General features: G+C 38.5%; 1 protein-coding gene across 1 annotated transcript in view; it reads right to left on the bottom strand.

Moving 5' to 3' along the window:
- The window catches only part of MPDZ (multiple PDZ domain crumbs cell polarity complex component), a gene marked incomplete at both ends in the record, with an annotated part of 95,301 nt that overhangs the window by 30,928 nt on the left and 37,683 nt on the right, over positions 1 to 26,690 (bottom strand). The window contains 11 exons of the mRNA XM_079548269.1: positions 847 to 930; positions 1,460 to 1,570; positions 3,623 to 3,800; positions 4,291 to 4,383; positions 5,245 to 5,346; positions 8,313 to 8,354; positions 11,760 to 11,958; positions 19,452 to 19,575; positions 20,564 to 20,743; positions 23,819 to 23,977; positions 25,081 to 25,443. Coding sequence (XP_079404395.1) covers positions 847 to 930; positions 1,460 to 1,570; positions 3,623 to 3,800; positions 4,291 to 4,383; positions 5,245 to 5,346; positions 8,313 to 8,354; positions 11,760 to 11,958; positions 19,452 to 19,575; positions 20,564 to 20,743; positions 23,819 to 23,977; positions 25,081 to 25,443 — 1,635 coding nt within the window. The remainder of the gene's footprint in view (positions 1 to 846; positions 931 to 1,459; positions 1,571 to 3,622; positions 3,801 to 4,290; positions 4,384 to 5,244; positions 5,347 to 8,312; positions 8,355 to 11,759; positions 11,959 to 19,451; positions 19,576 to 20,563; positions 20,744 to 23,818; positions 23,978 to 25,080; positions 25,444 to 26,690) is intronic.

Genomic DNA, 26,690 nt, shown 5'->3' with positions numbered 1-26,690 from the left:
TAACAGGATAAATGATTTTTTTTTTTTTTTTTAATTAGTGTTCTGTTTATTAATATACCCAGGATGCTGAGATATCAGATGTGAATACTGTAAAGCATAATGCTGTAACATAACAGAATGGCTGGGACCATAATCAAGGTGACAGATCAACTCTTACTAAGAAGTACACACTGCAGGATAAATATGAAACAGATTTCATAGATAACTGCTTGCAAGCAAAATTACTGAATTAGCTTCTCACAATCCACTTGCACTATTTGAGACACTCTACAGTCTGCTTCAGACCTCTTTAACTTCTACAGCAGCCTAAATGAAATAAGAAAAAACAAAAAGGGACAAATATGACTCACTGCCAACATCACTTGAAAATGACTGCCTTACAGCACTGTATTAAATATAGTTGCCGTGTGCAGGCAGTTAGCTATCTGGGTAACTGCGCATGAATGAAGGCAGGAAATTTCCTTTAAGCTCTTGTTATGAAGTACAGATGCACGTTTCAGCGATGAAGACAGTAAGTATAATGCTTTTAACAAAAGATCACAATGCAAAGCCTCTGTACAGCAGAGAGTGTTTGCAATGTTTCTGCTCATAGAGAAACAAAGGTTTGTTAATAAACATTCAAGAAACAACCAACGAAGAAAAAAATAAATAACTGCAATAAAAAACAGAGCATTCTCTAAACACGAAAAGTGGTGATAAAGTAATGGCATAGCACCCAACCCAAACAATGGCCTAAACATTCAGCGGTGGCCATTTCGTTCACATCACAACAAATGCAAAAGCCTTACTTTAATATCTTGAGTATCAGTAGTCAACATTCAACAGATCTTTTTCATGCAACTTTACCTTAGATGACTGACGATAAAATGGGTTAGTAGTTTTCTGCTCACAGAGAGCAGAAGCTGATGAAAGCCTATAAAGAGACTCTGGCTGGGGAACAAGAGTTGTGAGACAACTAGTAAATAAACATGCAAATTACACAGACTCTCTACAAAGAGGAATTTTAGTTTCTAGTGATGAAATCAACTATATTAAAGTTTATTAGCTTTTGTCTGCAATGTCCATGCAGCTTAGTGACAGAAACCTTCCGTGTACTTCTATGTCCTTTTATTAATGTCCAATGAATATTTTAACAGATGTTGTATTTCTGCATGCGCTCCTCTGACATGCTGTCAATCTCTAAGAGTTGATTTTAGTTAAGATTCCTACTCTGCCCCCCAACAAATTATCATTCTTGAGGCTTTTCAAAATAGTTTGAGGGCGGCGTGCTGGAGGGCAATTCCAAATCCAAATCGATTTCATTCTAAATGGAAATAATATTTAAATCAAATCTCTGTTCCTGAAATAGCTAAGATGGAACTTTCAGGATTAAATATCCCACTCCCAAACACCACCACCTTGAACATTCAATTCATCTATTACTACATATCATATCTCTTTTCATATTTTTTATGCTTACCCTTGGTCTGCTTATAATGCTCTGTACCATAAAGACTACAGGATTGCCTGCCTTCCGTATGGCTTCCACAGCTTGTTCATGGCTGGCATCTCTGAGGTCAATTCCATCCACCTGTAATTGGAAGGCCTCATCTTAGCATTACAAGAAGCTACAAGAGTCATGAAACAGCTCTGGGTTCCGATCAGAGAACTTTTAAGTAAAACTTAAGCCCAAATCCCTGCTATTAATGGAAAGGTTTCTCCTTTCATGTCCACTTCACCTCACGCCCTTACACATGGGCTTGAGGTTTCCAAGATCAGTGAAATGACATCTATGACATATATGTTCTCCATGGTTTAAAACAAAAGGGAGGAGAAGGGAAGAATTTCAGCAATCATGGTTCAGGCTTGTTACGCTTTCCCTCAGGCAAGGTAATAAAAGAAATACAGTACTATGAACAGAGTGGCAGTATTTGTTAAATACCACTTTCAATAAATTCTATCTGACAACAACCTATTTTCCCAGTACCTAATAAGATTTACAAACTGAAAGTTTTAAGCGCTGGAAACTTTCATTATGAGGCATTATGTCAGAATAGCATAATAGCATATTTTATTCTTTTCAGCCTTTTTTTTTTATTTTATTTTTTTAAATGATCATTAACACCACCACTAATGTAAAGATGTGTTCAGCTGTAAGACATTTCACTAGAAGCTAAATTTTTAGGTCAGAGCTAAAGAGCCATTTCTCTTTAAAATGTTTGTTTGGTCTTTCTTTTCTTGTTTTCAGATGTATCGTTGTGTATAACAGTTTTGCCATCCAGCTAAGAATATGTTATGGTAAAGTTAGCATCAGTAAAGCATTCTCATGATGACCATTAGCTAGAAGCTAATGCAGATAGGTCTTTTGTTAGTGGCAATTTTTGCACAAAAAATGTTACACAATGAGAATTACCCCTGCCTCTAACTAACACCATCTTAAAAACATAGAGAAAGAAAAAAGAAAGAGAAAATATTCTAAACCCATGAGTAATTAGAAGCATCACTACAGATCTGCAATTTTCCATGTCTGAAATAGTGCATGCACTGGTAGAAAGGAAAGCCTAAAAAACGCCTCAACTCAAAAAAATGAAACCATCCATTCACAAACAGTTGCATGAATAAACTACGTACTAATTTTGCTTACCCACATCACATTCTACAAGTACCATTCTCAGAGACAGTTACTGCATTCATAAAACTCCAGATAGTCAGTTACAAGGAATAATGATTAATTTTGTGGCCACCAAGTAAAATACCACTTCCTAACTTGTTTCATACTAAAAAAAAACTTCCATCTTGTCCTATGTTCCTGTATTATTTCAATGTTTTTTGTTTGGATCTAGTAGCAGCCACATATCACTAGTCTTAATATGAGTGGGTAAGAAATGCAGTCCAGTCCAGGTGAAATGTTAATGTCTCTATCGCCCTCGTTCTTTATGATAGATGGTCAGCTAACATCCATCATGGTGAAAAGGAGTGCAGCTCCCAAAGGCATGACGCTGGGCACATGTTAATGTCTAATTTACTGATAACTATTGCAGAAAAGACTCTTCAAAATTATTGAGCAGGAATGCAGAAATCATTGCATAAGCAGGGACTATGTAAGCAGGAGAAGATGAATCTAGATGAACTCTTCTCCGCAACACTGCATAAACACAATACTCTCAACTTCCCTGCAATATCTCTGTATCAAATTCATCTTTCTGCATGTCATCAGGAAGAAAACAGTGTCTTCCCTAACTCCTGAAAAGCACAAGAAGGATGAGGCCTGTGTAAGACTTTAGAGGGAGATAAATTATAGCATTTATTTTAATGATATTTTGTTCTTTGGACATCCGTTGCTATCCAGTATGCAAACGTAAAACTTTCTAGCTTATCAAACTTCTTCCTACACGTTCTATGAAATGTAGGTGGAACTACCAGCTTTGTACCGCTAATCACACAGCCAGCCGTTCATGCTTCAGGTTGTAAATACAACTTCAAACTGTCGGCACATAAATATCAGTAGATGGCGCTGCTGTGTTTGTAAAGCTCGAGCAGCGCCAGCTGGATGAATTGCAGTGGTCAGACCAGGAGCAAACACCTATTTCAGCGACTCTTGAGACGCTGGGGGTACTGCAACTGAAAGGCACTTAGTTTGTACCTCGACAATCCGATCTCCAGTTTTCAGTGTCCCATTTTTGCCAGCTGGGCTGTCTTCCAGGATATGTTTGATAAAGATCCCTCTCATCACTTCCCCACTGCTCAGGCGGCTCCCCATCCCTCGTCCTCCAACAATGCTGATCCCCAAAGACTTGCCAGGCTCTCTCCAAAGTTCAACCCTGTTGTGATAAAAAAAAGGAGCAAAATAAATGAAGCCTAAAATATGACAGTGCCAACCACTGAAGAACCCCAGATTGGCATGATCATTTAAAAACATTCAGGAATAACTTCAACTTTTTTTTTTTTTTTTTTTTTTTTTTTTTTCTTCAGTGAGAGTTATCTATTTTATCTATTTGGTTGCTCAGAAAGTTGTAACTGCTATTCCTTCCATTTACTTTGGCTTCTAATTAAAACTTCTCTTCAACTCCTCATATTGGCTTGCAAACAGTAAGCCTATAAAGATAAATTTAACAAAACAATTAAATAACCATTAGATTGCAGAGATTTAGCCCAATGGCAGTATGAAAATCAGCAGTGAATTACATCTGTGATGCACAATACACACTAACTGCAGTACTTCTATTTTCTTCTTTCTTTTAAACTGTACCAGAGGTTTCAAAATTTTTGGATTTCAGATTAGATTATCTATTGTGCAAGATCTATACTTACTTTCTGGGCTGGTTCCAGTTACTGAAAGATGCATTTTGAAGTTCACTTTCTTCTCCTTCTCCCTCTTCACGCTCTGGAAGCTCTGGGACTTCCCTGATTTAACAGGAACATGAAATTCATTTTGAAAAATCCAAAAAATTACTGTATTCCTATGCAAAAATTCAGGTACTGGACACTCAGCACTGTACTTCTACCAGAAATCTACTTTTACTAGAATTCCAATCAGTACCTAGAATTTCCTTATGAGAAACCTGTTAGAAAACATATAGTACACAGGGATTCCCAAAGCATTTATCTCTATTATGAAGTTCTACCAACCAGCCAACAACTGCAGAACCTGTATGTTGAAACTAGAACTAAATCAAAGCTGAATTACTTACTGTTAATACTCAACAATTAATCATTAATTATTATTATTACTTTTTACAAAATAATAAGACCAGAATTCAAAAGCTGTTATTGCTTTTGGATATTTTTTTTAAAAAATAACTAGACACTGAATATTTTGGCTTGTAACAAATGAATTTTTAAAAGCAACAAAAACAACAGCAAAATTAGTTCTCTGCAGTATATACTTTGGATAGAATATCAATGTCAAATTCTCAGGTCAGAAGCACTGAGTACCTGTGGCAATACCTAAGTCAAATTGCACTGCATTTAAAAGAAATTTAGGACTGGACAGCACACAGTCTCTTTACAGGAGGAAACAAATACCGGTAAAACAGTCTATTTAATAGTCAGAAAAATTTGCTAGCCAAAGCCAAAACTCCGTCGTGAGCAACTTTTTATTTAAATGGTGGCTAGTCTGAAAGAAAATCACTATCTTTCAGCTCTAAATATAAAATAAAATATAAATTATGAAATAAAATTTAGCATCTGGAATTAAGCAAAGTGTATACAAAGAGTTAGATCTGAGATTTTTACAGGAGAAAACAAAAGGTCTTTTGAACTCACGAAGCAGACTGTGAGGAAGAAAATACTGTCAGATCTTCCTCTGACTCTTGCTCCAAATAGGCTCTGTACTTCGGTAAGTTTTCTGCTATCACATATGTAATACTGCAATAAAACAGACGATTAAAGTAGTATGAGGACTTCCAGTCAAATCTTTGCTGGGTGTGAAGAATGGATATGAGGAAATTACTAAAGATCACTTAATGTATGCATTGATTTCAAAATCACCAAAACTGCTATGTTGAAAATAAAGAATTACTAGCTTTTGTGCCTTGTGAAAAATAAGCATATGTGATCAAATTAGACAGCTGAACTCTCTTGATTCTATCGAGAGTTACTACATTTAAGTAAATGGTGTTTTAAGAGCAAGGTATGTAACAGGGATAATTCTGTTTCAGTCAAAACAGATGCCTCGTGCAACGATAAATAATAAAAGATTTGTGAAGAATGAAGTATCATTGCCATTATTTGAATATGCTGTTTGAATATGCTTCTGGAAGCTAGTTTGCAGCAGGTTTTTTGCTTTCAAAAGAGGTTCTCTAGGTGTTTTAGGTTTCCATACTTTTAGTTAAAAATACTGCATGGGTTTGGACATATAAATGTGCTATAATACACCAGGTAACCTGCAGGGTGTAATCCTCTGCCTAACTCCTTCCTCCACATCACCATGCACATCCAGTCAGCTCAATAGTCAGTCGTGTTCTATCAGCCAAATGACATGCAGACTTTTGAAGCCCTGCTATAACTCAGCCAGGTTTGAATGCCAGAAAGAGAAACGGCACGAGAGACTGTTGAGGCAGGGACAAAGAAAAAGATTAAGGCATGAAAAATCTCTCTGAAAAAATTTCCTCTGCGGGTAAAGGGACACTATGATCTAAACAGGCCTATTCAAACAAAGGACATAGCCCTGCTATAACCAGGCTTTGTCATGTCCCACTAAGCTGCTGTCTCACAAGCAGCTTAGCTATCAGATCAAAGTATGACAAGATCTAAGTCTGATGGAAAAAGAATACATTCACAAAAGGATGTCCTACCGTCCACAATATGGACGCTTAAAAGGAACAACTCTCTAGTTCTTCCGAATGAAATTTCTAAATTGTCTGTACTATCACTTGCTCCTTTTCTCCTTCTATTAATCGATTAATTTATCTGCCTTGGCTTTTTTTTTTTTTCAAGTGATATGCACTTGACAGAAAGTGTGTTTTCATTCTGAAATGCTGAGGAGCATACATTCAGTGGAAAACAAGCATTCAGTGGAAGATTACCGATTATCTGAGTTCCCTGAGCAGAAAGAAAGAAGCAAGACATAGAACAGTTATTCCGTGAAGTCTAGCAGTGAAATGGAGAGGAAAGGGAGAAAAGAATAGGAATTACTATTTCAGAAGTTCTTTGATTTCTGCAAATAATCACAACTACTTCTCAGCCATCTCCAACTCTAGATGTGATAAGTTACAGCAATGTACAAATACTACAGTCACAAAACTCCCACAGGGCAAATGCTGCTGTGGAAGCTCTATCTTAGTAAGCCCGTAAGAATCCTCTGCCACTATAAAAGCCAAAACATATGGAAGCTGTGTTTCAGTGAAAGAAAATGCGTTACTAATCCAGTTACATTCATCAATTTCAACCCAATCAAATTCAACGAATTTTACTCTACAAAAATAAGTAGGAAATAATGTACTTTCCCTTGAAAGGCAGCTGCATCAAAGAAACTAGAATTGCAAGCAGTGTTTATACTATTTAGAACATCTGGGCAATCTTTTTGACACTAAAACGCAGTAAGAAGCTGTTGTTCACAGTACAGACAGGAGAATGGAGAGTCCCTAAAAAGGAAATATAAATGTCCAGATTAAGTGCAATGCAGACAGCAGGGAGTGATCATCAATTACACACAGTCCAAAATTTTACATCTCTTGTCCAGCCCTTTTGCACAGGGAGCACAAAGCAAAACTGTGCAAGTTCCTAAAGTCAAAAGGTAGTAAAGGTTGTTACTTTCTATTTTGGTGCAACATCAGCACTACGGGTCAGCTAACAGGGTGAGCAAACCAGATGTGCTACAACTTCCAGGATACCTTGTAGATTTTAATTACTTGAATAACTAACTAACTTATCCTGGGTCATTGGTGCAGCTTAAAGGATGCTCTCAAACATCCTTACACACTACTTACAAACATCTAGTAAAAAATCTCTTAGGTAGGTAAGCTTCTATTTCTTCACAGCTTCACAAGTGCTATGAAACAGGTATGAAGATATAGAAGATGGGAAATGATTAAATGCATTACTATCTGCAAGACAAGTTGAGGTTCAACAATTTCAAGAAAAAGTATATGTGGAGATTAATAATTTCCTTGCTTTCATAGCTGTACAGCTTTTAGGAGAACACGTTCTGGCTTCCCTTCTTGAGATACCACCCCCAACACCAAGATATGCACTAGCAATGACAGCAGTGACAATGGAAACACCAAATGGTGTACAAATGAAAACATGTGTAAACACAACAATGCATGCAGAACAGAGGAACATTTATCACATGCTTGACTGAACAACCTCACAAAACCTTGAAACACCAACAAACCAAATAACAATGTACGAACAATAGTCACAACAAATTATTGGCATTAAGAATTAAGGTCTAATTTCAATCTTTTTACACATGGAGAAAGAAGTGCCACAGAAAATATGACACTGAGATTAATCCAGATATCTGTACACTGTACTCTAGCAGTGACCCTGTACAAACACACAAGTACATAAACCACACATGTGGCTGCATTAGCAGTCATCTTTTAGAATACAGGTGTTTTCATTCTAGTCTTAGGAAGTATGCTCCAATCTTCAAGTTTTAGGATAAAAATACGTATAAAAATTGAAGGACACACATACACTTTCATATATATATACACCCACACATGCAGGCACAAGTGCACATGCACACACAAAGAGAGACAGAATATGTACCGACATATGGATATATCCCTGACATTACTATGGATGTAATAAAAGCATGGAATGATTTTAGAGACAACTTGCAACACAGAATCATGATGAGTTTCTGAATCACCAATACTCACACATAAAAGAGGGCCTGATCATCAGAAGGTGCTGGAGAAGATCTAGAATGCGAAGCATATGATGCAGCATTGTTTTACAACGGTGTTAACAAATGTCAATGTCTCATGCTGAATGTGAGATGTATACTTAAGTAGTTAAAAAAGTTTTTCTTTCTTTTTTGTCTCTCCCATTTTCTTTTGTACTATTAGACCTCCACATCATTTATACCTGCTTCAGAAATCATTTCATCTTTACTGGAGTCTATAGCAGTGATTACTAACAAACATGGAAAATGGAATTGTAATTATCTTCTATTCCTTAACCAGGAATTCATCCCCATGCTTTAGGTTAAGACAGGCAAACTCTGATTCAGATTCGTAATCATTTGAATCATCTGACAGATGTTACAAGCAGCTGCTGCTGGAAAAAAAAAAACATTATTATTCCAGAAATATAAGAGCTCCTAGCAAGGTGGAGTGAGAAGTGAAAAGGAATGTATCATGGTAAGGCCACACATCTGTTTTTTCACAAATAAAAGGAAAAAGAATATCTTAATATGGAACTCAGATTGCTTATTCCCGAACATTCTTGAATGAAACAAAACATAGCACATAAGAATGGTTTCATGTATTATCACAGAAAGCTCAGAACTGTTTGAGTTGGAAAGGACCCATAAAGATTATCCAGTCCAAGCTCCTGGTAATGAACAGGGATATGCACAGCTAGATCAGGTTGCTCAGAGCCTGGTCAAGCCTGACCCTGAATGCCTCCAGGGATGGCACACCCACCACATCTCTGGGCAACCTGCACCAGTGTTTCACTACCCTTATTGTAAAAAACTCATTCCTTATATCCAGTTTGAACCTCCTATCTTCTAGTGTGAAGCCATTTCCTCTTGTCCTATCACAACAGACCCTGCTGAAGATTCTGTCCCATACTTTCTTATAGCCCTTCCTCAGCTATGGAAAGGCCGCTATCTCTCCCCTCTCCCTGGAGCCTTCTCCAGACAAAACAACCCCAGCTCTCTCAGCCTGTCCTCACAGGGGAGGTGTTTCATCCCTTGCATCATTTGTGTGGCCCTTCTCTGGATGTGCTCTAATCCATGTCTCTCCTGTATTGAGGACTCCATATCCAGATGCAGTACTCCACCACGAAAGGTTTCACCACCACAGGGTAGAAGGAGAAATACTTTTTGTCTTTGAAATATAGCTTTGAAATGAAAACATTCCTGCACAAATCACTTTTAGGGGCCACTCTGGTACTCAAAAATAGTTCTGCTTAATAGTTTAGGTATTCACTTTGCAGTCCTGTGTAGAAAAAACAATCATACAAGCACAACTGAGGGGCTGTACATCTTTTTTTCCCAAGGCTGATAAAAAAGATTCAGCACTTGCTTAATTGAAAGGCTGGCACAGATCACAAAACCTGCATGACGGTGTACCACATCAGCCCTGAAATAATGAAAAGCCCTGAAAAGCCCTGAAAAAAAAGCCCTGAAAAGCCCTGAAGTTTGTTTAGCTTTGAACTTCTCTAAGAAAACAGGAAGAATTACCATGATACAGTGCTCTTCTATGTCTAAATTCCTGATTCAGGGCATTTTCACCCATTTGTATCATAATGTTTTTCCAAGATCTTCTCCCTTAAGAGTAAATTACTGAAAAGCTTAATTATGCTTACAGAGTAGATTTGTATCATAATTATGTAGCCCTGTCCTTCCTCCTGCAAGAGCTCTTTGGAAGCTGTGAAAGCACTTGGTCTTTTACTTGTTTGAAGTGCAAACATTGGCTTCACTTTAAACTCTTGTCATAGGAAGAACATAAACATAAAATGAAAGCCAAAAACGTCAAGTCAGAACATGAATGGCTCAGGAGTTCCTACAGAAGGAGGTGAAACACTTTTCTCTGTGACATCTGAATGTTCACATCTAGTATGAGATTTGATGTTACAAATGTATCTGGAAAATGACTAAGACTATAAAGGAAAAATTAAAATCACACAGCAAAAATGGAGCAACTTTAAAAGGATAAACACAAAACATGAACACATCTTTGTTTCATCACATAACTATGGCATTAACAAAAGACTCCAGAGAAAAAAAAATCATGCTGTAGAACTTGGATATTCAAGCAGACATACAGACACATACATGCTAACTGATTTTGGTCAGGGAAGTTGGAATTATAATGGTTGAAATCTTATAAAAATAATCTATATCATGTTCTATCAATGCTGATTCCCTCATATTCGCAACAGCACTGTCAGTAAAGGTAATGAATTATATAAGCAGGACTTAGTATTTAAGCAAGCTAGTATAAAATCCTAGTACTACATGCAGACAATTGAACGTACCACTCCATGCTTTATGTACTTGCTCTCGGAATGACACCACTATTTAAAGCCAGCACATACTTCCCAAGAAGAAAGAAAAGCCCTATCTTTTGGTGTGCAGCCCTTTCTGAATGGATAGAAACTAGTTACCTGCCACCACACTGGGATTGTACCGACCGCTTTCAGAGCTGCCTCCTTAAATAATTAGAGACTTCTATTAACAAGAGCTCAAAGAATTTTATTAGCAGATCTGACCCAGCCCACGTTATCATGGATTTCAGAAAAACAACTGTTAGTTTGTTTATTTGAGCTGTAAACCCAGCACTCATTGGTCTGGAGTACCACCCATAAGCCCAGGAACACTTCATATTTAGATGTTGGGCAGTTGTGACATCTACGAAGAACTACACTTAACTTTCCAGTAAAAAAACTTTCTTGCAAAGTTCATTTTTTTACTGGAAAGTTAAGTGTAGTTCTTTCATATTAAGCAAGTGGATTTTTAAGCCTATTAAATATTTCAAATTTTAAGCAGCAGCACTCCAGAGAAAAAAATTGAAGCATTCAAGAAACAGTTCCTTCATATGTACTAATGAGAACTTAGAAGAGACTTCACAAAACACACTTTTTAATCACAGATGTACTAATGTTTTTTTTAATATTGCTTTTCCACATTAAGATTGGGTTTTATAGTTTCTGTTTGGCAGCCAAAACCAAAATCCACTACAAACATCATTTCCATCAGATGGAGACATCTGTGCAATGGCCAAGATAGCTGACATTTCAGAAGCAAAAATATATCTGAGGAAATGCTTGATTTGTTTAGCAGTATCATATTGTAAATGCAAAACTCTAACAAATCCTACTACTTCAATAAAGCAACGCAAAGGTAGTAATGAAGATGGTTAATTAATCACAGAATTAATTTTTTAAAGAACACCCAAAATCTCCTATACAAGTGATTTTAACTTTCAAATTCATGAAGCTGTAATTTCATAGCAAATAATTTGCTGAAGTGGTAACTTAAATGCACACTGTAAAAACAACCAAAAAAAAAACGGATTTAGAAAATATGCATGAATCTAGACAAATTTTGATTATTAGCCTTTTCCTACTAGAGTCAATATTCTGGCTGTACCTACTTCATTTCTTGTCCAACGAGTGAATGTCTCCTTAGCATAGCTCGGGCTTCTGCATTGGTTAAGTTAGAGCTTGATTCTTCATTAATGGATAAGATGCAGTCTCCCACGTTAATCCGTCCATCACGACTTATTGATCCTCCATGGATGACACTACGAACTATCATTCCTGTGCCATCTTTGTCAGAGCTTACTGTCATCCCTAGAGTGAGAAAGGCGTGAGACAGGTGAGCGTTAGTATCTTCTTCCAGCCCTAACTCTGGGTGACAAGGAAAGTGAAGTAATAGCAGACTGGGAAGGCGTAAGACAGCCACATGACCTGCCAACCTCAACAAGCCCAACACTGTCCTTATTCTCCTTGTGTTCCCATCTTTCCAAAGGGAGACAAGAGTTAAAAATCACATTCACAATATCTTCACTTTACTTTATGTAATTTCATATATCAAGTTGAATATAAAAAAGTAAAAAGCAGTGGAATATTTAAGCAGAAAATAAACCAAAAATCAAATAGATCTCATAAAAGCAATAAAATCGCTCCTAAAACAGTTAAGCTTGTAACCCCTCTGGGTGGTTCCTCAAGTTCATTTGCCACATCTGTTTTCTGATGGCTCTTTTCAGAAAAAAAGAAAGAAAAAAAAAGAAAAAAAAATTAATTATAAGCATGGGGTAATACAATTCTTAATTTTCTTCAAAAATTTAAGCAGCCAGTTGCTTAGGCCCAGAAGAGCATCCTAACTTCTGCAATAGCCTGTTTACTATTAATAGATACAGTCCTTTATTCTGTGTACATGACAACCCTGCCTGTGGTGCAGCAAGATGTTATGTCTCTTGATTTACATGCATCATTTAACTCTGCATTCTTTTCACTAAGGGGAAGTAAGACAAAAACTGCCTACAGGGCAGCTGGTACTCATGATGACACTTCTAAAAAAAAAAAAAACAAAAACAAACAAAAAAAACCAAACAACTGCTCTTCACAAAGGCAAAAGGTACCTTAAGACCCAAAACAGATTTCTCTCCCTTTATATTACTGTGGGCTTACCACTCTTAACACTAAGAAGCTTTTCTTATTCTTTCGTGTGCATTGATGAATGTTGAAAGCTTTTCCTTACGAGAAAAAGATATCGAAGGAAAAGTGCTTTTTAGAGCAGAATTTGCTGAAGGAAGATGCAGTGAGCACTCCTCTTGGGTTCTCCTGGCTTTTGATGTAAACCACAAGTTAGTAAGTAATGGGAGGGCAATTCTATTTTTCAATTCCTTACCATCTTGTCCAGATTGACTGGAAGGAAGATCATTTCCAAAGCAACAGTTAACCACAGCAAACCTTCCAAAGATACTGATATGAGAAAATTCTGATCATTTATATACAAACATGGCTACAGAAGACTGACCACTTGACTCCAGGAATGCAGACCTTAGGAGACAGACTACAGAACAGGAACTGGCTGAAAAGTTTAGAAAACAACTGCAACCTATAGGCTATCCAGGCTCAGCAAACCAAGTAAACATCTGCCTACACAACTGTCTCAGAGGAAAAAAAAAAAAAATAAAAGTACTGCTAGCTTTTAAAGAACGAAACTAAACAAGATTTTCACTTATGCTTTTTGGATTTCCATAAATATAAACTCTCTGGATAGTGCTGGTTCCTCATGTTCACTTACAGTTGAGATCAACATTGTTATCCAAGCTATAAGAAGGTGGCCCCGCTATCAAAAAACTACCCCAAAAGCTTCTTAGACAAAGGAATATACATGTCTCTCTATTTCGGTATGTAGAATCACATTTTATCTTTTGGAAAAACTGAAAAACTACAAAACCACTTTCATGATGGGACTTTATTAAACAGATGCAAGAACATGGTGTTTCAAATGACTGGAGTTTAAAATTTATGATTTGCCAGGGACTGTCAACTGTGACAAGTTCTGTGCAAAAGTGCTCGCAGTATTACAGTACCATGACACGTCATCCACCTCAGCATGGTAAGGAAATTCAGAACCATGGCAATTTATGGAAAAGGGCTCAAGGGCTTCCGTCAGGGTGCTTTCTGCAGACAGTACATCTCTGAGTATATTTAAAACCACTGCAAATAGCCAACACTTAAACTATGTTTCACTCTGACAATGCCAGAAAGTCTTCCGAGAAGGAAAAGCACCTGTACTCTGAAACAAAACAAACACTCTGGCCTAAGTCAGGAGGGGAGAAGCATTGTCTCCTGCCGCAAACCTTCCACTGACTGGCTATGAGATTCCTGTGCTTATGCCCACCCAACCCTTGCTGCCTCCACAGCCACTACAGGAACCTGAAGAGGACAGCAAAAACTGCTTAAACCTACTGAACCTATCAATACCACAATACACCTTTGATCAGTATGTTCAGGGAGATGCAGATTGCAAATCTTTAAAAATGGCAGATTCTCCACAAAATGGTATTTTTGAATTAAAAACACTATAGATAAATATACTCATTATCGGATCTTTTCAGAAATACTGAAACTTAAGATAAAGTGAAAATCAGTGGAAAGAAATTGAACAGCTTGCTTAGTTTTGACCATACTCAGAGAACAAGATGATTTCATGTTTACATATTCATATTTACATATGAATATAAAGCTCTTTGATCAAAGCTTTTTCATCTCAAAATACAGCATTTACTGGCCCCATCTTGTGCCTTTCCACTGTAGATCACAGAATCACAGAACCACAAGACCTACAAGGTCATCTAGTCCAACTGTCCTCCCATCACCATTGCTACCACAAACTGAACCATCTCTTGTAGCTCCTCATCCAGGCGCCTCTTGAACACTGCCAGGGACAGCGACTCCACCACTTCCCTGGGCAGCCATTCCAGTGCCTGACCACTCGCTGAGAGAAAAAGCTTTTCCTTATGTCTAATCTAAATCTCCTGTGGTACAACTTGTGGCCATTTCCTTGGGTCCTGTTTGTTGCCTGGGAGAAGAGGCCAAACCCCTCTGGACCAATAGGTATATACAATCGATTGAAAACACTGATGGAAATATGTACTTGGTACCTGCATACAATGTGCTATACAACTCCGTAGAATATTAAAGGTTTATGGGCTGGTTCAGCCCTGTTCCACGACCAGGGGGGTGGAGGGATCTGCAGAGCCTGACTGCACTCCCCCAACGTCAAATTCCCTTGGGGTACACATTGAACATCCCCGTCTCTCTGCATCACTCACCAAGTGGACCGAGGTCCCTGGGCAAAAACAGTTCCACAAAGAGGTTTGCCCTTCCCACAAGCTGGAAAGACCCAAACTGCTTTTCCCAACATGTTCTTTACATGTACTACAGGGACTTTATCTCCCCTGACAGTATGTAGAGAGCTACCAGGATCACCTCGATTGATCGATCCTCTAGTACTGACCAATCAGGTGGCCTCTGCCAAATGCTTCTCCCAATGCTTAAATGTTCTGCCACCCATATTTAGAAAATTAGTTTGTTTCTCCTCAGATCGTTGCCGCTGTTTTTTTAATTATTTTGGGGTCCACTGTTTCCATTTTTCCAGAGGCACGGATCTGCGGATCCCTCCGCCCCGCTGATCGTGGAACCGGGCTGAACCAGACCATAAACCTTTTACGTTCTTGGTGGAGAATGCAGGCAACAGCTGCTTTAGCTTTTTAGAATCTCTCTCTGCTCTCGGAGAGCTTTGTTGGGAAAGTTTATCTTTTTCACCGGTGCTCACTGGAAGCTTGACCGTGAAAGTCCAGGTGGACTGCCAATATTCTGGGATATTTGTAAACTTTGAGCACTGCTATCTTGCTTCTATAAAGAGAGAAAAAAAGATTCTGCTTTCTCTTTTAAACCTGTTTGCAGAGGGAGCTGCTAATTTCACAGAAATTGGTATTTTTAAGCGGGCTCCCAGTCTCTCCTTTAAATCCTTTATGCAGGTTCTGAATGCTCACCTGATCACATTGTTAATCTCCCTGAATCTACAACATTTCAGTCAGTATTTGCATTTATTGTATTCTGAGGAACTCTTTCCCAAAACCAGACGATATTGAGTGGCAGGGAGTGTGGAAAGGCTTGGGAGAGACTTTAGGGAGATGGACATCTTTGGTGTCATGGAATTTTACTCCTGAACACCTGAAAGACCCTGAGAGCTTAAACATTTATTTGAGACAGGGATGTTGCGGCTCAAGCAGATCTGAGGAGGCACAAATGATTTGGGGCCTGGCTAATGCTTGTCGGGCCTTATTCAATAGTATCCCAGAGAGGGAGAGAGTTTGTGAAACTGAAAGAGAATGTCTGAGAGCTGAGAGGGAGAATCTCCAGGCTGAGCGAGAGAGTCTCCTGGTTGAGAGAAAAGACCTCCAATCTGAGAGGGATATCCTCAATCCAAGAGAGATGCCCTCCAAATCGAGACAGACTCCCTGCAATCCCAAAGAGAGAGTGTCCAGGCTGAAAAGGAGAGTCTCCAGCAGAGACTCCAAGCAGAGAGGAAGAATCTCCACGTCCAGAGAGTCTCCTAGTTGAGAAACAGTCTCCAAATCCAAAGAAAGAGTCTCCAAGGCGACAGAAAATATCCGGGTTAAGAAAGAGAGTCTCCTAGCCAGGAGAGAGAATCTCAAAACCTGGCAAGAGTGTCTCTGAGCTGAGAAAGAAAGACTCCAAGCAGAAGGAGAGAATCTCCAATCTTGATGAGGTGCCTTCAAATCCGAGTGAGACTCTCTCCAATCCAAACTTGACACCCTCCAAACTGAGTGAGACACCCTCCAATCTGAACTGAATACTCTCATAATTGAACAAGACAGACTCCAAGCGGAGCTAGAGGGTGAGAGCATCAGAACTGACCAACCTGACCAACCACAGGAGGCACCACAAGTGATGTCAGTTGCTCCTGTAAGAGGACAGAAAATGAAATGAATCTCAACTCAGAACAGAAGAAAAAGGAGGAAATAGGTCCAGAGGAGTGGCTCCGAGATCCAGGAGAAGCACCCCGGAGTCCAGGGGAAGGGACCTCAGTAAGACCATGGTCACCAATGCCTACGAGGGTAACAAGAAGTCCTGAAAGAGTAAGAGGTGAACAAGATATCGTTATCATTGTTGATCAATCTCTGAAAATGAATGAAATTCGAAGTCTGAGAAAAGACTTCTCACGTCACCCAAATGAGCCTACTGCCACTTGGTTACTTCGATGTTGAGACAATTGGGCCAACAGTGTGTGGCTAGATAGTAGAGAAGCTCGCCAACTGAGTGGCATTGCTAGGGACTCAGCCATTGACAGAGGCATTGGTACATGCCAGAACCAGGCCTTCACCCTCTGGAAGAGGATGCTGTTAGCTGTAAAAGAAAGTTACCCCTTGAAAGACTATCTGATGCCTGAGAAAAAGAAATGGGCTGATATAGAAAAAGGCATCTGTTATTTGAGAGAACATGCTGTGGTGGAAACACTGCATAGCCCTGATTTCATTCCTGATGAGCCAGACCAAGAGCATGATCCTGACAGTCAGGTATACACCAAACATGTGGCATACATTCACAAGACTGCACCAGAAAGGTGCACCGGTACATTTGCAGCAATGTATGGCAGAGGGGAAAGAAGACCCCTTATAATTGAACTGATTAATAAACTTCAAGACTTTGAGTTACATTTAAGCCCTCTATGAGCTTGTGTTTCAGTCATTGCAAAGGTAGCTGAAAAGCCGAACAGAATGGAGAGCAAACAAGAAGATATAATGATAGACAAACTGTCTACTGTGCCTGATGCTGATGGATCCATGGTGGTAACAGAGTGGACACTGGTGCACAGTGTACTCCAATGCCCTTGAGTCACCCAGGGACAGAATCAATGTATATTCATGGAATGACTGGGGGTTCCCAAGAGCTGACTATGTTGGAGGCCGAAATCAGCCTCACTGGTAAAGACTGGCAAAAGCACCCTATTGCGACTGGCCCGGGGGCTCCAAGTATACTTGGTATTGATTACCTCAGACAGGGATACTTTAAGGATCCCAAAGCATATCGATGGGCTTTTGGAATAGCTGCTGTAGACACAGAAGGTGTTAAGCAGCTGTCTGTTTTGCCTGGCCTATCAATGCAGTTGAGCAGCAGGGAGATGGGAGCACACGACGAAGGCAGGCGAAAAAGAGCACATCAGGTGACCTTGCCAGGAGTTCTATCTTCTCTCTGTGACCGCAAAGTCCCCCGGGGGATGTAGTTCTTCTTTTCTTCTGGGCAGGTACCCAGGACTTGAGCACTGACAGTTAAACTCCCAGTGCCCCACATGATGTTATGATGTGGAACACCGAAAACCAAAAATCATAAAACCATGACACTCTCCTCATCAGAACCTCCCTTCAGGCAGTTGTAGAGTACACTGAGGTCACCTCTGAGCCTCCTCTTCTCCAGACTGAACAATCCCAGCTCCCTCAGCCACTCCTTCTAAGATTTATGTTCCAGACCCCTCACCAGTTTTATTGCCCTTCTCTGAACACATACCAGGGCCTCAATGTCTTTCTTGTAGTGAGGAGCCCAAAACTGAACACAGTACTTGAGGTGCAGCTTCACCAGTGCTGAGTACAGAGGAATGATTACTTCCCTGCTCCTGCTGGCCACACTATTTCTAATGCAGGCCAGAATGCCGTTGGCCCTCTTGGCCACCTGGGTACACTGTCGGCTCATGTTCAGCCGAGCATCAACCAACACCCCCAGGTCCCTTTCCTCTTCACAGTCATCCAGCCACTCAGCCCCAAGCCTAGAGCACTGCATAGGGTTGTTGTGGCCAAAGTGCAGGACTGGCACTTGGCCTTGCTGAACCTCATCCCATTCACTTCAGCCCAGCAGTCCAGCTTATCTAGATCCCTCTGAAGGGCTTTCGTACCCTCAGGCACCACCATCCAACTTGGTGTCATCTGCAAACATACTGAGGATACACTCAATCCCTTCCATCTAGGTCATCAGTAAAGATATTAAACAAGATGGGCCCCAGTACCAAACCCTGGTGGACACCACTCATAACAGGATGCCAGCTGGACTTAGCTCCATTCACCACTACCCGCTGGGCACAGCCCTCTAGCCAGTTCCTTATGTAAAGAAGGGTATACCTGCCCAGACCATGGGCAGCCAGTTTCCCCAGGAGAATAATGGGGAATACTGTGAGAGACCGTGTCAAAGGCTTTGCTGAAGTCCAGGTAGACTACATCAACAGCCTTCCCCTTATCTACTAGTCTGGTCACCCAGTCATAGAAGGAGATGAGGTTGGTCAAGCACGACCTGCCTTTCGTGAATCTGTGCTGGCTGGGCCTGATCCCCTGGACACCGCGCACGTGCTGTGGGACTTCACCCAAGATGATTTGTCAGGCTGACAAGCCTGCAGTTCTCCAGATCCTCCTTGCCATTCTTGTAGATGGGAGTCATATCAGCGTATCATATACAGACACAAAAACAATGTATTAAAACTGTATTATTAATATTTAGGATCAACCAAATTCCTTCATGGAAAAAAAAATTATCAGTGAGAACACCACTTTATTTTTTGTTAAAGATGACAGCAAGTGAATTCACTGCCATCAATGCCAAAGAGAACAAAAGCAGCAAAGAGAAATACTATGTTATGCTTTCCGTTTAAAATGGAAATGTTTAGTCTTTACTACTAGAATGGGAAATATAAGAGAAGGAAAGAGAAAGGAAGGATCCCATGTTTCTTAAAAGGTTAAAAAACATGACAGTTATTTTACCTAGACTTGAATTGCCTTTTGCAATAGTGATGGTCTCCTCATACATGTTTTTCACTGGATTTAAGATTCTGAAAACTTTTTCCACAGGCAGTAAAAGGCTAGATTCCACGAACGTTCTTTTATCCTAACACAAAGGAAAACAACGTTAGTTCATAATACAGACATAAGAGTATACATGGACCCAGACTTCAGTTCATCTTACCTTTTACCAAAGCTATGAATATAATTAATACAGATTCCCTATATCGTCACTCCATTAAAGATCAAACTGACGTATGTGTTTTCACTGTGGGACAGAGCAAATCTATTGCAAAGTACACTGCTCATTTAGGGACACAATTTACTCTCTTAAAATTAGTGGGATGAATTCAGTGGCTGACTCATACACTTGAGATGCCTGAGAATTCGCTAATACTAAAGTAATTAAGTTAATACAAAACTATAACTCTTTTAAGACTGCTTTAAACACTGAAGGGAAAGAATTGAAATAGAATTGAATAGTGACTGTCTTACAAGGGAACACTACTTGCACACCTTAGACCATGTATGAGATGAACTGCGCAACTCTGCATGAGCACCTGGATGTAAGACTTTCACACCATTTCCCACTGGTTTTCCACACCTGGTTTTCAGCTATGAACCTCCTCTATATGCCCATTTCTTTGTGGAACTTAACAGAAAGCCCTGCCCTGGATCCCCAGTCTGCCCAACGAGTACACTATGCTTCATCATTGACTAGTGCTGCAAGGTATGAGCAGACTTAAATACACGCGTTATCTCCAGTCTCTGGGAGATTACTTTTGTGAAACTATAAATTATCTCTTTGGTTAAGCCTACTAAATTCCTAAGTTTTGGATGCGAGCTTCCACATTTACAGTCAAAGAGCCACAAGTTGTTGCTGATCAGTGTCAATTTCAGAAGGACATTCAATGGTTTCATAATGCCTTTCCAAAACCCAGTTTTTCTGGGTTTAAAAAAAAAAAAAAAAAAAGAAATCTTTACTTTTCCAGTGGCATCAAGCTGTGTGTTAGTATTTTTGCAAATTCTTCTGTTGTCAGAGATTCAGTTCAAACTGTTATGTTCTCACTTATATTTTGAAACTGAACACTCACATGTTTGATCTCTAAAGTACACTCAGTCGGAAACGTCTCATCAGCAAAAGTAGCTGTAGTTTCCGTGCTTCTGTCTGTCTCTGTAGTATTTTGTTCTCTCTCACTCACATCCATATTGTACGTACTCTCGGTAGACATATGACTATCATCTGCAGAACTCAAGTATTCCTCTCCAGTAATCTGTTGAAAACAGGAGGCAATAAATGATCAACATTATTTTGAGTACACTAAAATGTAAATCTTAAATAGAAACTAATCTCACAGAATCTAATCTCACAATTTAAACATATTAGTTCTAACATGAGTACTCTCAGCAGATTTCTAAACACAGTTTACTACAGAATTTATCTGATTTCTGAGACAAATTATTCCATTTTATAATACCATGAATCAATGAAGATGAAGTTACTGCTGAAATTCTATTGATGTATCAGTCAGTAAATCTTCACAAACTCAGCAAAGAAATGTCAACTTACTCTCAAATGAGACTTAACAAGCTTCAGCAATCTAAAATTAGAGTACAACTGTCTTTTCTCAGGTAGAAAAAATTTGCAAGACCGAAGTTTTTATTCTCAAATCACTTTCCAATTAAGCAACTTCAAACAATTTATACAACAATCATACAGTCTGATTATCCATGTAACAGAGAAGAAATGTTTTTATGTTTGTTTGTTTGTTTGTTTTTTAATATCCCTTCTGTACAAGGAGGGAATAGTAAAAACTCAGTTAAATCTCAGCAAATGAATGAAACTTAAGTTTTGAAGTTTTGAAGTGTGACAGCTCTGAAATGAAATGACATAGTTACAGAAGTTTAGCAGTCAGTACATACTGCTAGTGTCATTATCCAAAACAGCCATACCAAGACTAAGTTCTCTACATCAAACTTGCTTAGACTTTCAAGATTACTTGATCTCCCATTTCAAGTATTTTTAAAGGATTTCAATAATCACAAGCTTCTGAAAAAATACTCAAATCCTCCTTAGTTTCCAAAGTAATTAATTTTAAAAACACATAGGCCATTACATATTAAGAAGATGCATTAAGGATTAAGAGGTTATATGCGAAGGCTCTACGTCACTGTTACATATTCTTCTCAGAAATACAGCAAATGTAGTCACAAGAATCTCTATCTTTAACTGTCTAACTATTTTATCCACTGATCCATTTAAGTCCTTTATTACATTTCCATAAAGTGAGAATAACATGATTCTCCAGTTTGTTTTCCAGAATACATTAAATCAAAATTCACAGGATTTGGGAATATTTTGTATTGTTTTTCTCCCACAGCCCTGGAATTTTTTTCTTTGACAGAATACCTATATGCTTATACTGTCCCTAGACCAGACCAAAAATGGACCATTTGTAAATAACACAACTGGTTTAAGTAACATCTGAAAAAATAACTGAGCAAGGCCTAAATACTACTAATCTGCACAATGTAATCAACGAAGTTTCCTACTTTTTGATAATCAGAACATCAGAACTATAATCTATTTAAATGAACTCATAAGGCTTCAAAGACAGCCAAGGATACACACCTTTAACTCTGTTTCAGATCTGTTTTTAGATCACTGAGAGTATATTCACTGCAAAGACTCAGACAGTTTTCAACATTTTTTCCTTATGTCATACGTGCATATTAAAGTAGCAACATGTAACCTTTTAAAATTTATTTCATTTAAAGAAAAGCCAATGCTTTTAATTTTGAAGACAAACAAAATGTCAAGAATTTGTAGCAACAGCTGCACATGACCCCATAAGAGCATTGCTTTGACCTAAAATTGTTTCTTGTCAGCTATCTTTAAATTGATGGTAAAGGCATTCATAATCTGTACTTCAACTGCCTCTCAAGTTAGAAATAGCTCAAATATCTCAGTATTCATCATAGCATCCAATGGCACCTTTTTTTTTTTTTTTTTTTTTTTTTTAACTACATTTTACTGCTTCCAAACTCTTCCTTTACAAATTGATTTCTTTACTGTGTTCACTTTCTGAAGCACTTCATAATTGCACACTATTAAATCTTACTTGAAGAGAACAAACTCTTCTTACTGGTGCAAAGAGAAGAACTGTGGAAATTCAGGACTCTAATCTTAAAAAAAAAAGAAAAAAAAAAAAAAAAAAAGAAGAAGAAAGAAATGGAAACCAAATCCTTCTTTAAGTCAATATCAAAAATTAATTCAGACTTGGTAAAGTCTCAACACGATATATTATGTAAACTGAGCGCCTATGTTATTAAATGCTTCTCAGCATGAAAAATGCATAATCCATTTAAGTAACAATTACAGGGTTAACAGCACAATCTGCCTCACTGGCACAGCAGAGATGTGCTCTTCTGTAGATTGGAAGAAGCCATTAGAAGATGAATTTAGCTTTTCAATCAGAGTGTTGCAAGCGATGAATATACTCAGGGTAAGGGATAAAGGAAGATACTGTAACAGAGGCATGAAGGTAAAAGCAGAAACTACTCTGTTCAAGACCACTGACTGCAAAACCTAGAAGAAATTCCTACAGCGTTGCTTTCAAAGACCATCAGTGCTAAGAAAAATGACTCAGAAGACTCTGGATTACAGAAGTAAATCTACAGATTGAAAAGAGAAAGGAGAATGAAAAGCTACTAAGAGAAATAAAGCCAATTCTGATACAAACAATCACATGGGTATGTGACCAACAGGAATAAAGATAGTAATAGTCTTAGGAACCTTAACTTCATTTATTAAGTTGAAATATAAATGATCAGCAGTCAGAATTTTGATATGGCTTTAATTTTATTTAAATACAGTAAAATAATAATTCATTCAAGAACACAGTAAATTAATTAGTAAATATCTAATTATTGGGCAGTAAAAAAGCAAAGTTTAGGACAAAAATTTAATCTTTTTATATCTAAAATACTGCAGAATTATGCAAGTGTTTTATTTTATCATTCTTTAATATGCTTTGAAAAAATACCAATTATGTTTCCGCAGAAGACTGATCACTGCAGCTTTAACATTACAAATATCTCACAGTACTTTATCTGGTTATACAAAGCTCAGCCCCAGTTTTCAACCTTCCACTGCTTCTCTCCCATACAGACAACACCAAAAGACTCAAATACTATTTTGAAGAAAGCTAGACTTTAAACTTATAACAAATGTTGGTGCAGATGGAAGTGGAACAACACGAAGCATTCATGTTTAGTAATACAGTGGCACAGAGGAACACTGAGCCTTTCTACATTCGTAAGCAAGATAAAACCGTATTCCTTTTTACCTTGGGAGTTGACGTTGAAAAAGGGAACCTGAAGTTGAAATCCTCATTACAGAAGCTGCCAGACGTAACTGGTGATGAAGGCAGAAATATTAAATTCTCCGTAGCAAACTGAGATTCAAAGATGGGTTCAACAGCCAGACCAGCTCCGCTGGAGTCCACCTAACAACAGAAGCAATTTAATCAGCCAGGCTATCTGTAACCTTCACACCACGTAAGCCCCAAACACATGCACCTCAGTAACTACCTATTGACTCACTGTTAGCCCTTTTTTTCCCTCTCTGCTTTTACAACGAAGTTACATTTGCACATCACAGTAAGAAAAATTTTTGCTTCTGGTAATAATCAGTTATAATCAATGCCATTCTACTGATTTGAATTCAGTACAGCAGAGGCACTAGTCAACATTAGTTGAGTATACTATAGATAATTCAGGAAGATAAGATGGTAGCCCAGTAGATTTTTAATTTAATGACCTGAGATTTCACTGTTACAGAGTTTAGTAAGTACCAGGCGTCCCTATATAATCTAGAACTAGATGTTTACTATCCCGGCAATCCTCCACATTCTCCTTCATTTGTAAATTTGTTCATTTGTTCATTTGTAAAATGTGACACCTCCAGATCTGAAAGGATATGAAGACTTATGTATGGAGGAAAAATGAGGTCTCTAGGCTGGACCGAAAGTAAAAGCTGAATTATCAAAATGCCTGGATGTATAATTGCACAGCATTCTTACTGACATGCTGCCTTAGTAAGCATAGGTCTCTAGATATAATCCTTTTTACCACTGAAAAAACAACACACAATCCAAATCTTAAGGTTAATCATCTCCTCTTAAAACTCATTAGGTATTTTTGCCTCAGAATGGCTGAAGGAAAGCAGTTACTCAATCTCACTCTTCAAACTGCTAGAGACAACTTTTCAAAGCCAATACCGGAATTATTTATACCTGTACCAAGCTATCCAGTAGGCTCTGAAGCATCTGAAAAGTATTCATCTTTCTTTGTATACAAAGTGTACAGCCTGTATATCTGTAGCAGGCCAAAACTTGTGATGTAGTACAGAAACCAAATTCCAGAAAACAACAGAAGTGACTTTATATCATCACACATTTAGAAAACCCAGTAATGAACACAAAATTCTGCCTAGCAAATAGCAGCCCTAAAAGACTGTGCTGATCATAAGATGCTTCACAGTTTTATTAGCTAGAAGACCCCACATACTAGGTCCTGCTTCACCATACCACCCATAAACTACACAGGCCAGTCCTAACTGCAGGAAAAAAAAAAAGAAATCTGCATTTTTCTGCGTCACCCAGCTGTATTCCAAAGCACACCAAGTGTATACAGAAAACAGGATCATTATATACCAGCTTAAATGACAGGAAAAGTACCCGTAAAATTCCCAAATTCTTACAGGCAGAGGTTTGGCAACTCCTATTTTAACTGTTCCTGCTGGGGCTCCTTTCAGTGCTTGTACTGCTTCTTCTAGGCTGCCATTTTCCAAGCTGATATCATTGACAAACATAAGTCGATCTCCAGGAGAAAGTCTGCCATCTTGCTCAGCCACACCACCAGGAACTAATGAGCGAATTAGAATTATAGTTTTTGAAGGGTCAACAGGATCCTAATGAAGTAAAAAGGAAGAAAGACATTTCATTTTATTTAATCCTTTTTGTCTTGGTAAGACAATTCCTATGCATGTATTCTTAATGACTGCCAGCACATCTCTGCTCTAGATTAACCCTCTGCAGAAGTACAGAACTCAGTCCATGCTACCTATACATTCATGCCTCCTCTTACTTACCATTCTTAATTATGAAAGCTATTACTTTTTTCTAGGTGCTGTTTCATCACAGAGTGCAGCCTGCACTGCAACAAGTAATCAAACCTAAAAATGCAAATAATTCCTATTGCAATGACACTGCAGATTTCATCCTCTCTTATACTCAGCTGTCTGTAAATACAGCAATACAGTGAAAACTGGGGAAATGTTCACATATGCTCTTTAGTGGAACAAAGGGCTCATTTCAAAAGTCACCTTGTATTTCATTGCACCAGATCTCAATCAGCTGGAAAAGCACTTCTAAAGACTAAAGTGCTTGTGCATGCCTAAAACAAAGTGAAGCTCTCTATCCAAAAAAAAAAAAAAAGCAAAAACCAAAACAAAACAAAAACCCACAAACTTTATTAAAATTCCCATCCTCCAATGCACGTTTTTTTACAAACAAACTAACACTGAGCTCTAATAATGTGAAGGTATGATTCTGATATAACAATTATAACAGGTGCAGAAACGTGTGTAATTCTTATAGAATTACATTGACAAGGAAAACCAGTAGCTGTTAAAACTTCACAGAATCACAGAATTGTAGGGGTTGGAAGGGATCTCTAGAGATCATAGAATCTAGTTCTCAGCCCATCTCACCGCCCACTCATCTATCCCACACTTTCTCAGCTTTGACACCAGAATGTTGTAGAACAGTATCCAAAGCCTTGCTGAAGTCAAAGCAGGCAACATCCACTGGTATGCAGATAACATCCACTGCTTCAAACAATTCAGTTGCAGGCACAGAAAAGCCATGAGAAATGTAATACTGTACAAGCTTTACTGATAGCAAAGGAAAGAGAAAAGCAAACACCCACAAAGTGGGAAGCAACTGCAGTAATTTTCCACGCCAAAATGCCAATTCCAAAAAGGACACACATCATAAAAGCAGCATCCCAAACTGCAGAATTTAGAAACTGCTGAAAGCAAAAGTGAAAGAGAAAGTGAAGGATGGAAGCAAGGGTGGTCTGGAGGGAAGGAAGCTAAGACCACCCCTGATAACTTGGGGCAATTAATGCAGTAAGGAAAATACCATGGCGTACTGA

The sequence above is a fragment of the Tetrao urogallus genome (genome assembly GCF_951394365.1).
Source record: "Tetrao urogallus genome assembly, chromosome: Z".
In the NCBI taxonomy this organism is placed as follows: Eukaryota; Metazoa; Chordata; class Aves; order Galliformes; family Phasianidae; genus Tetrao; species Tetrao urogallus.
Note: the sequence above shows the minus strand (reverse complement) of the source record. Positions and strands in the feature narration are given on the sequence as shown.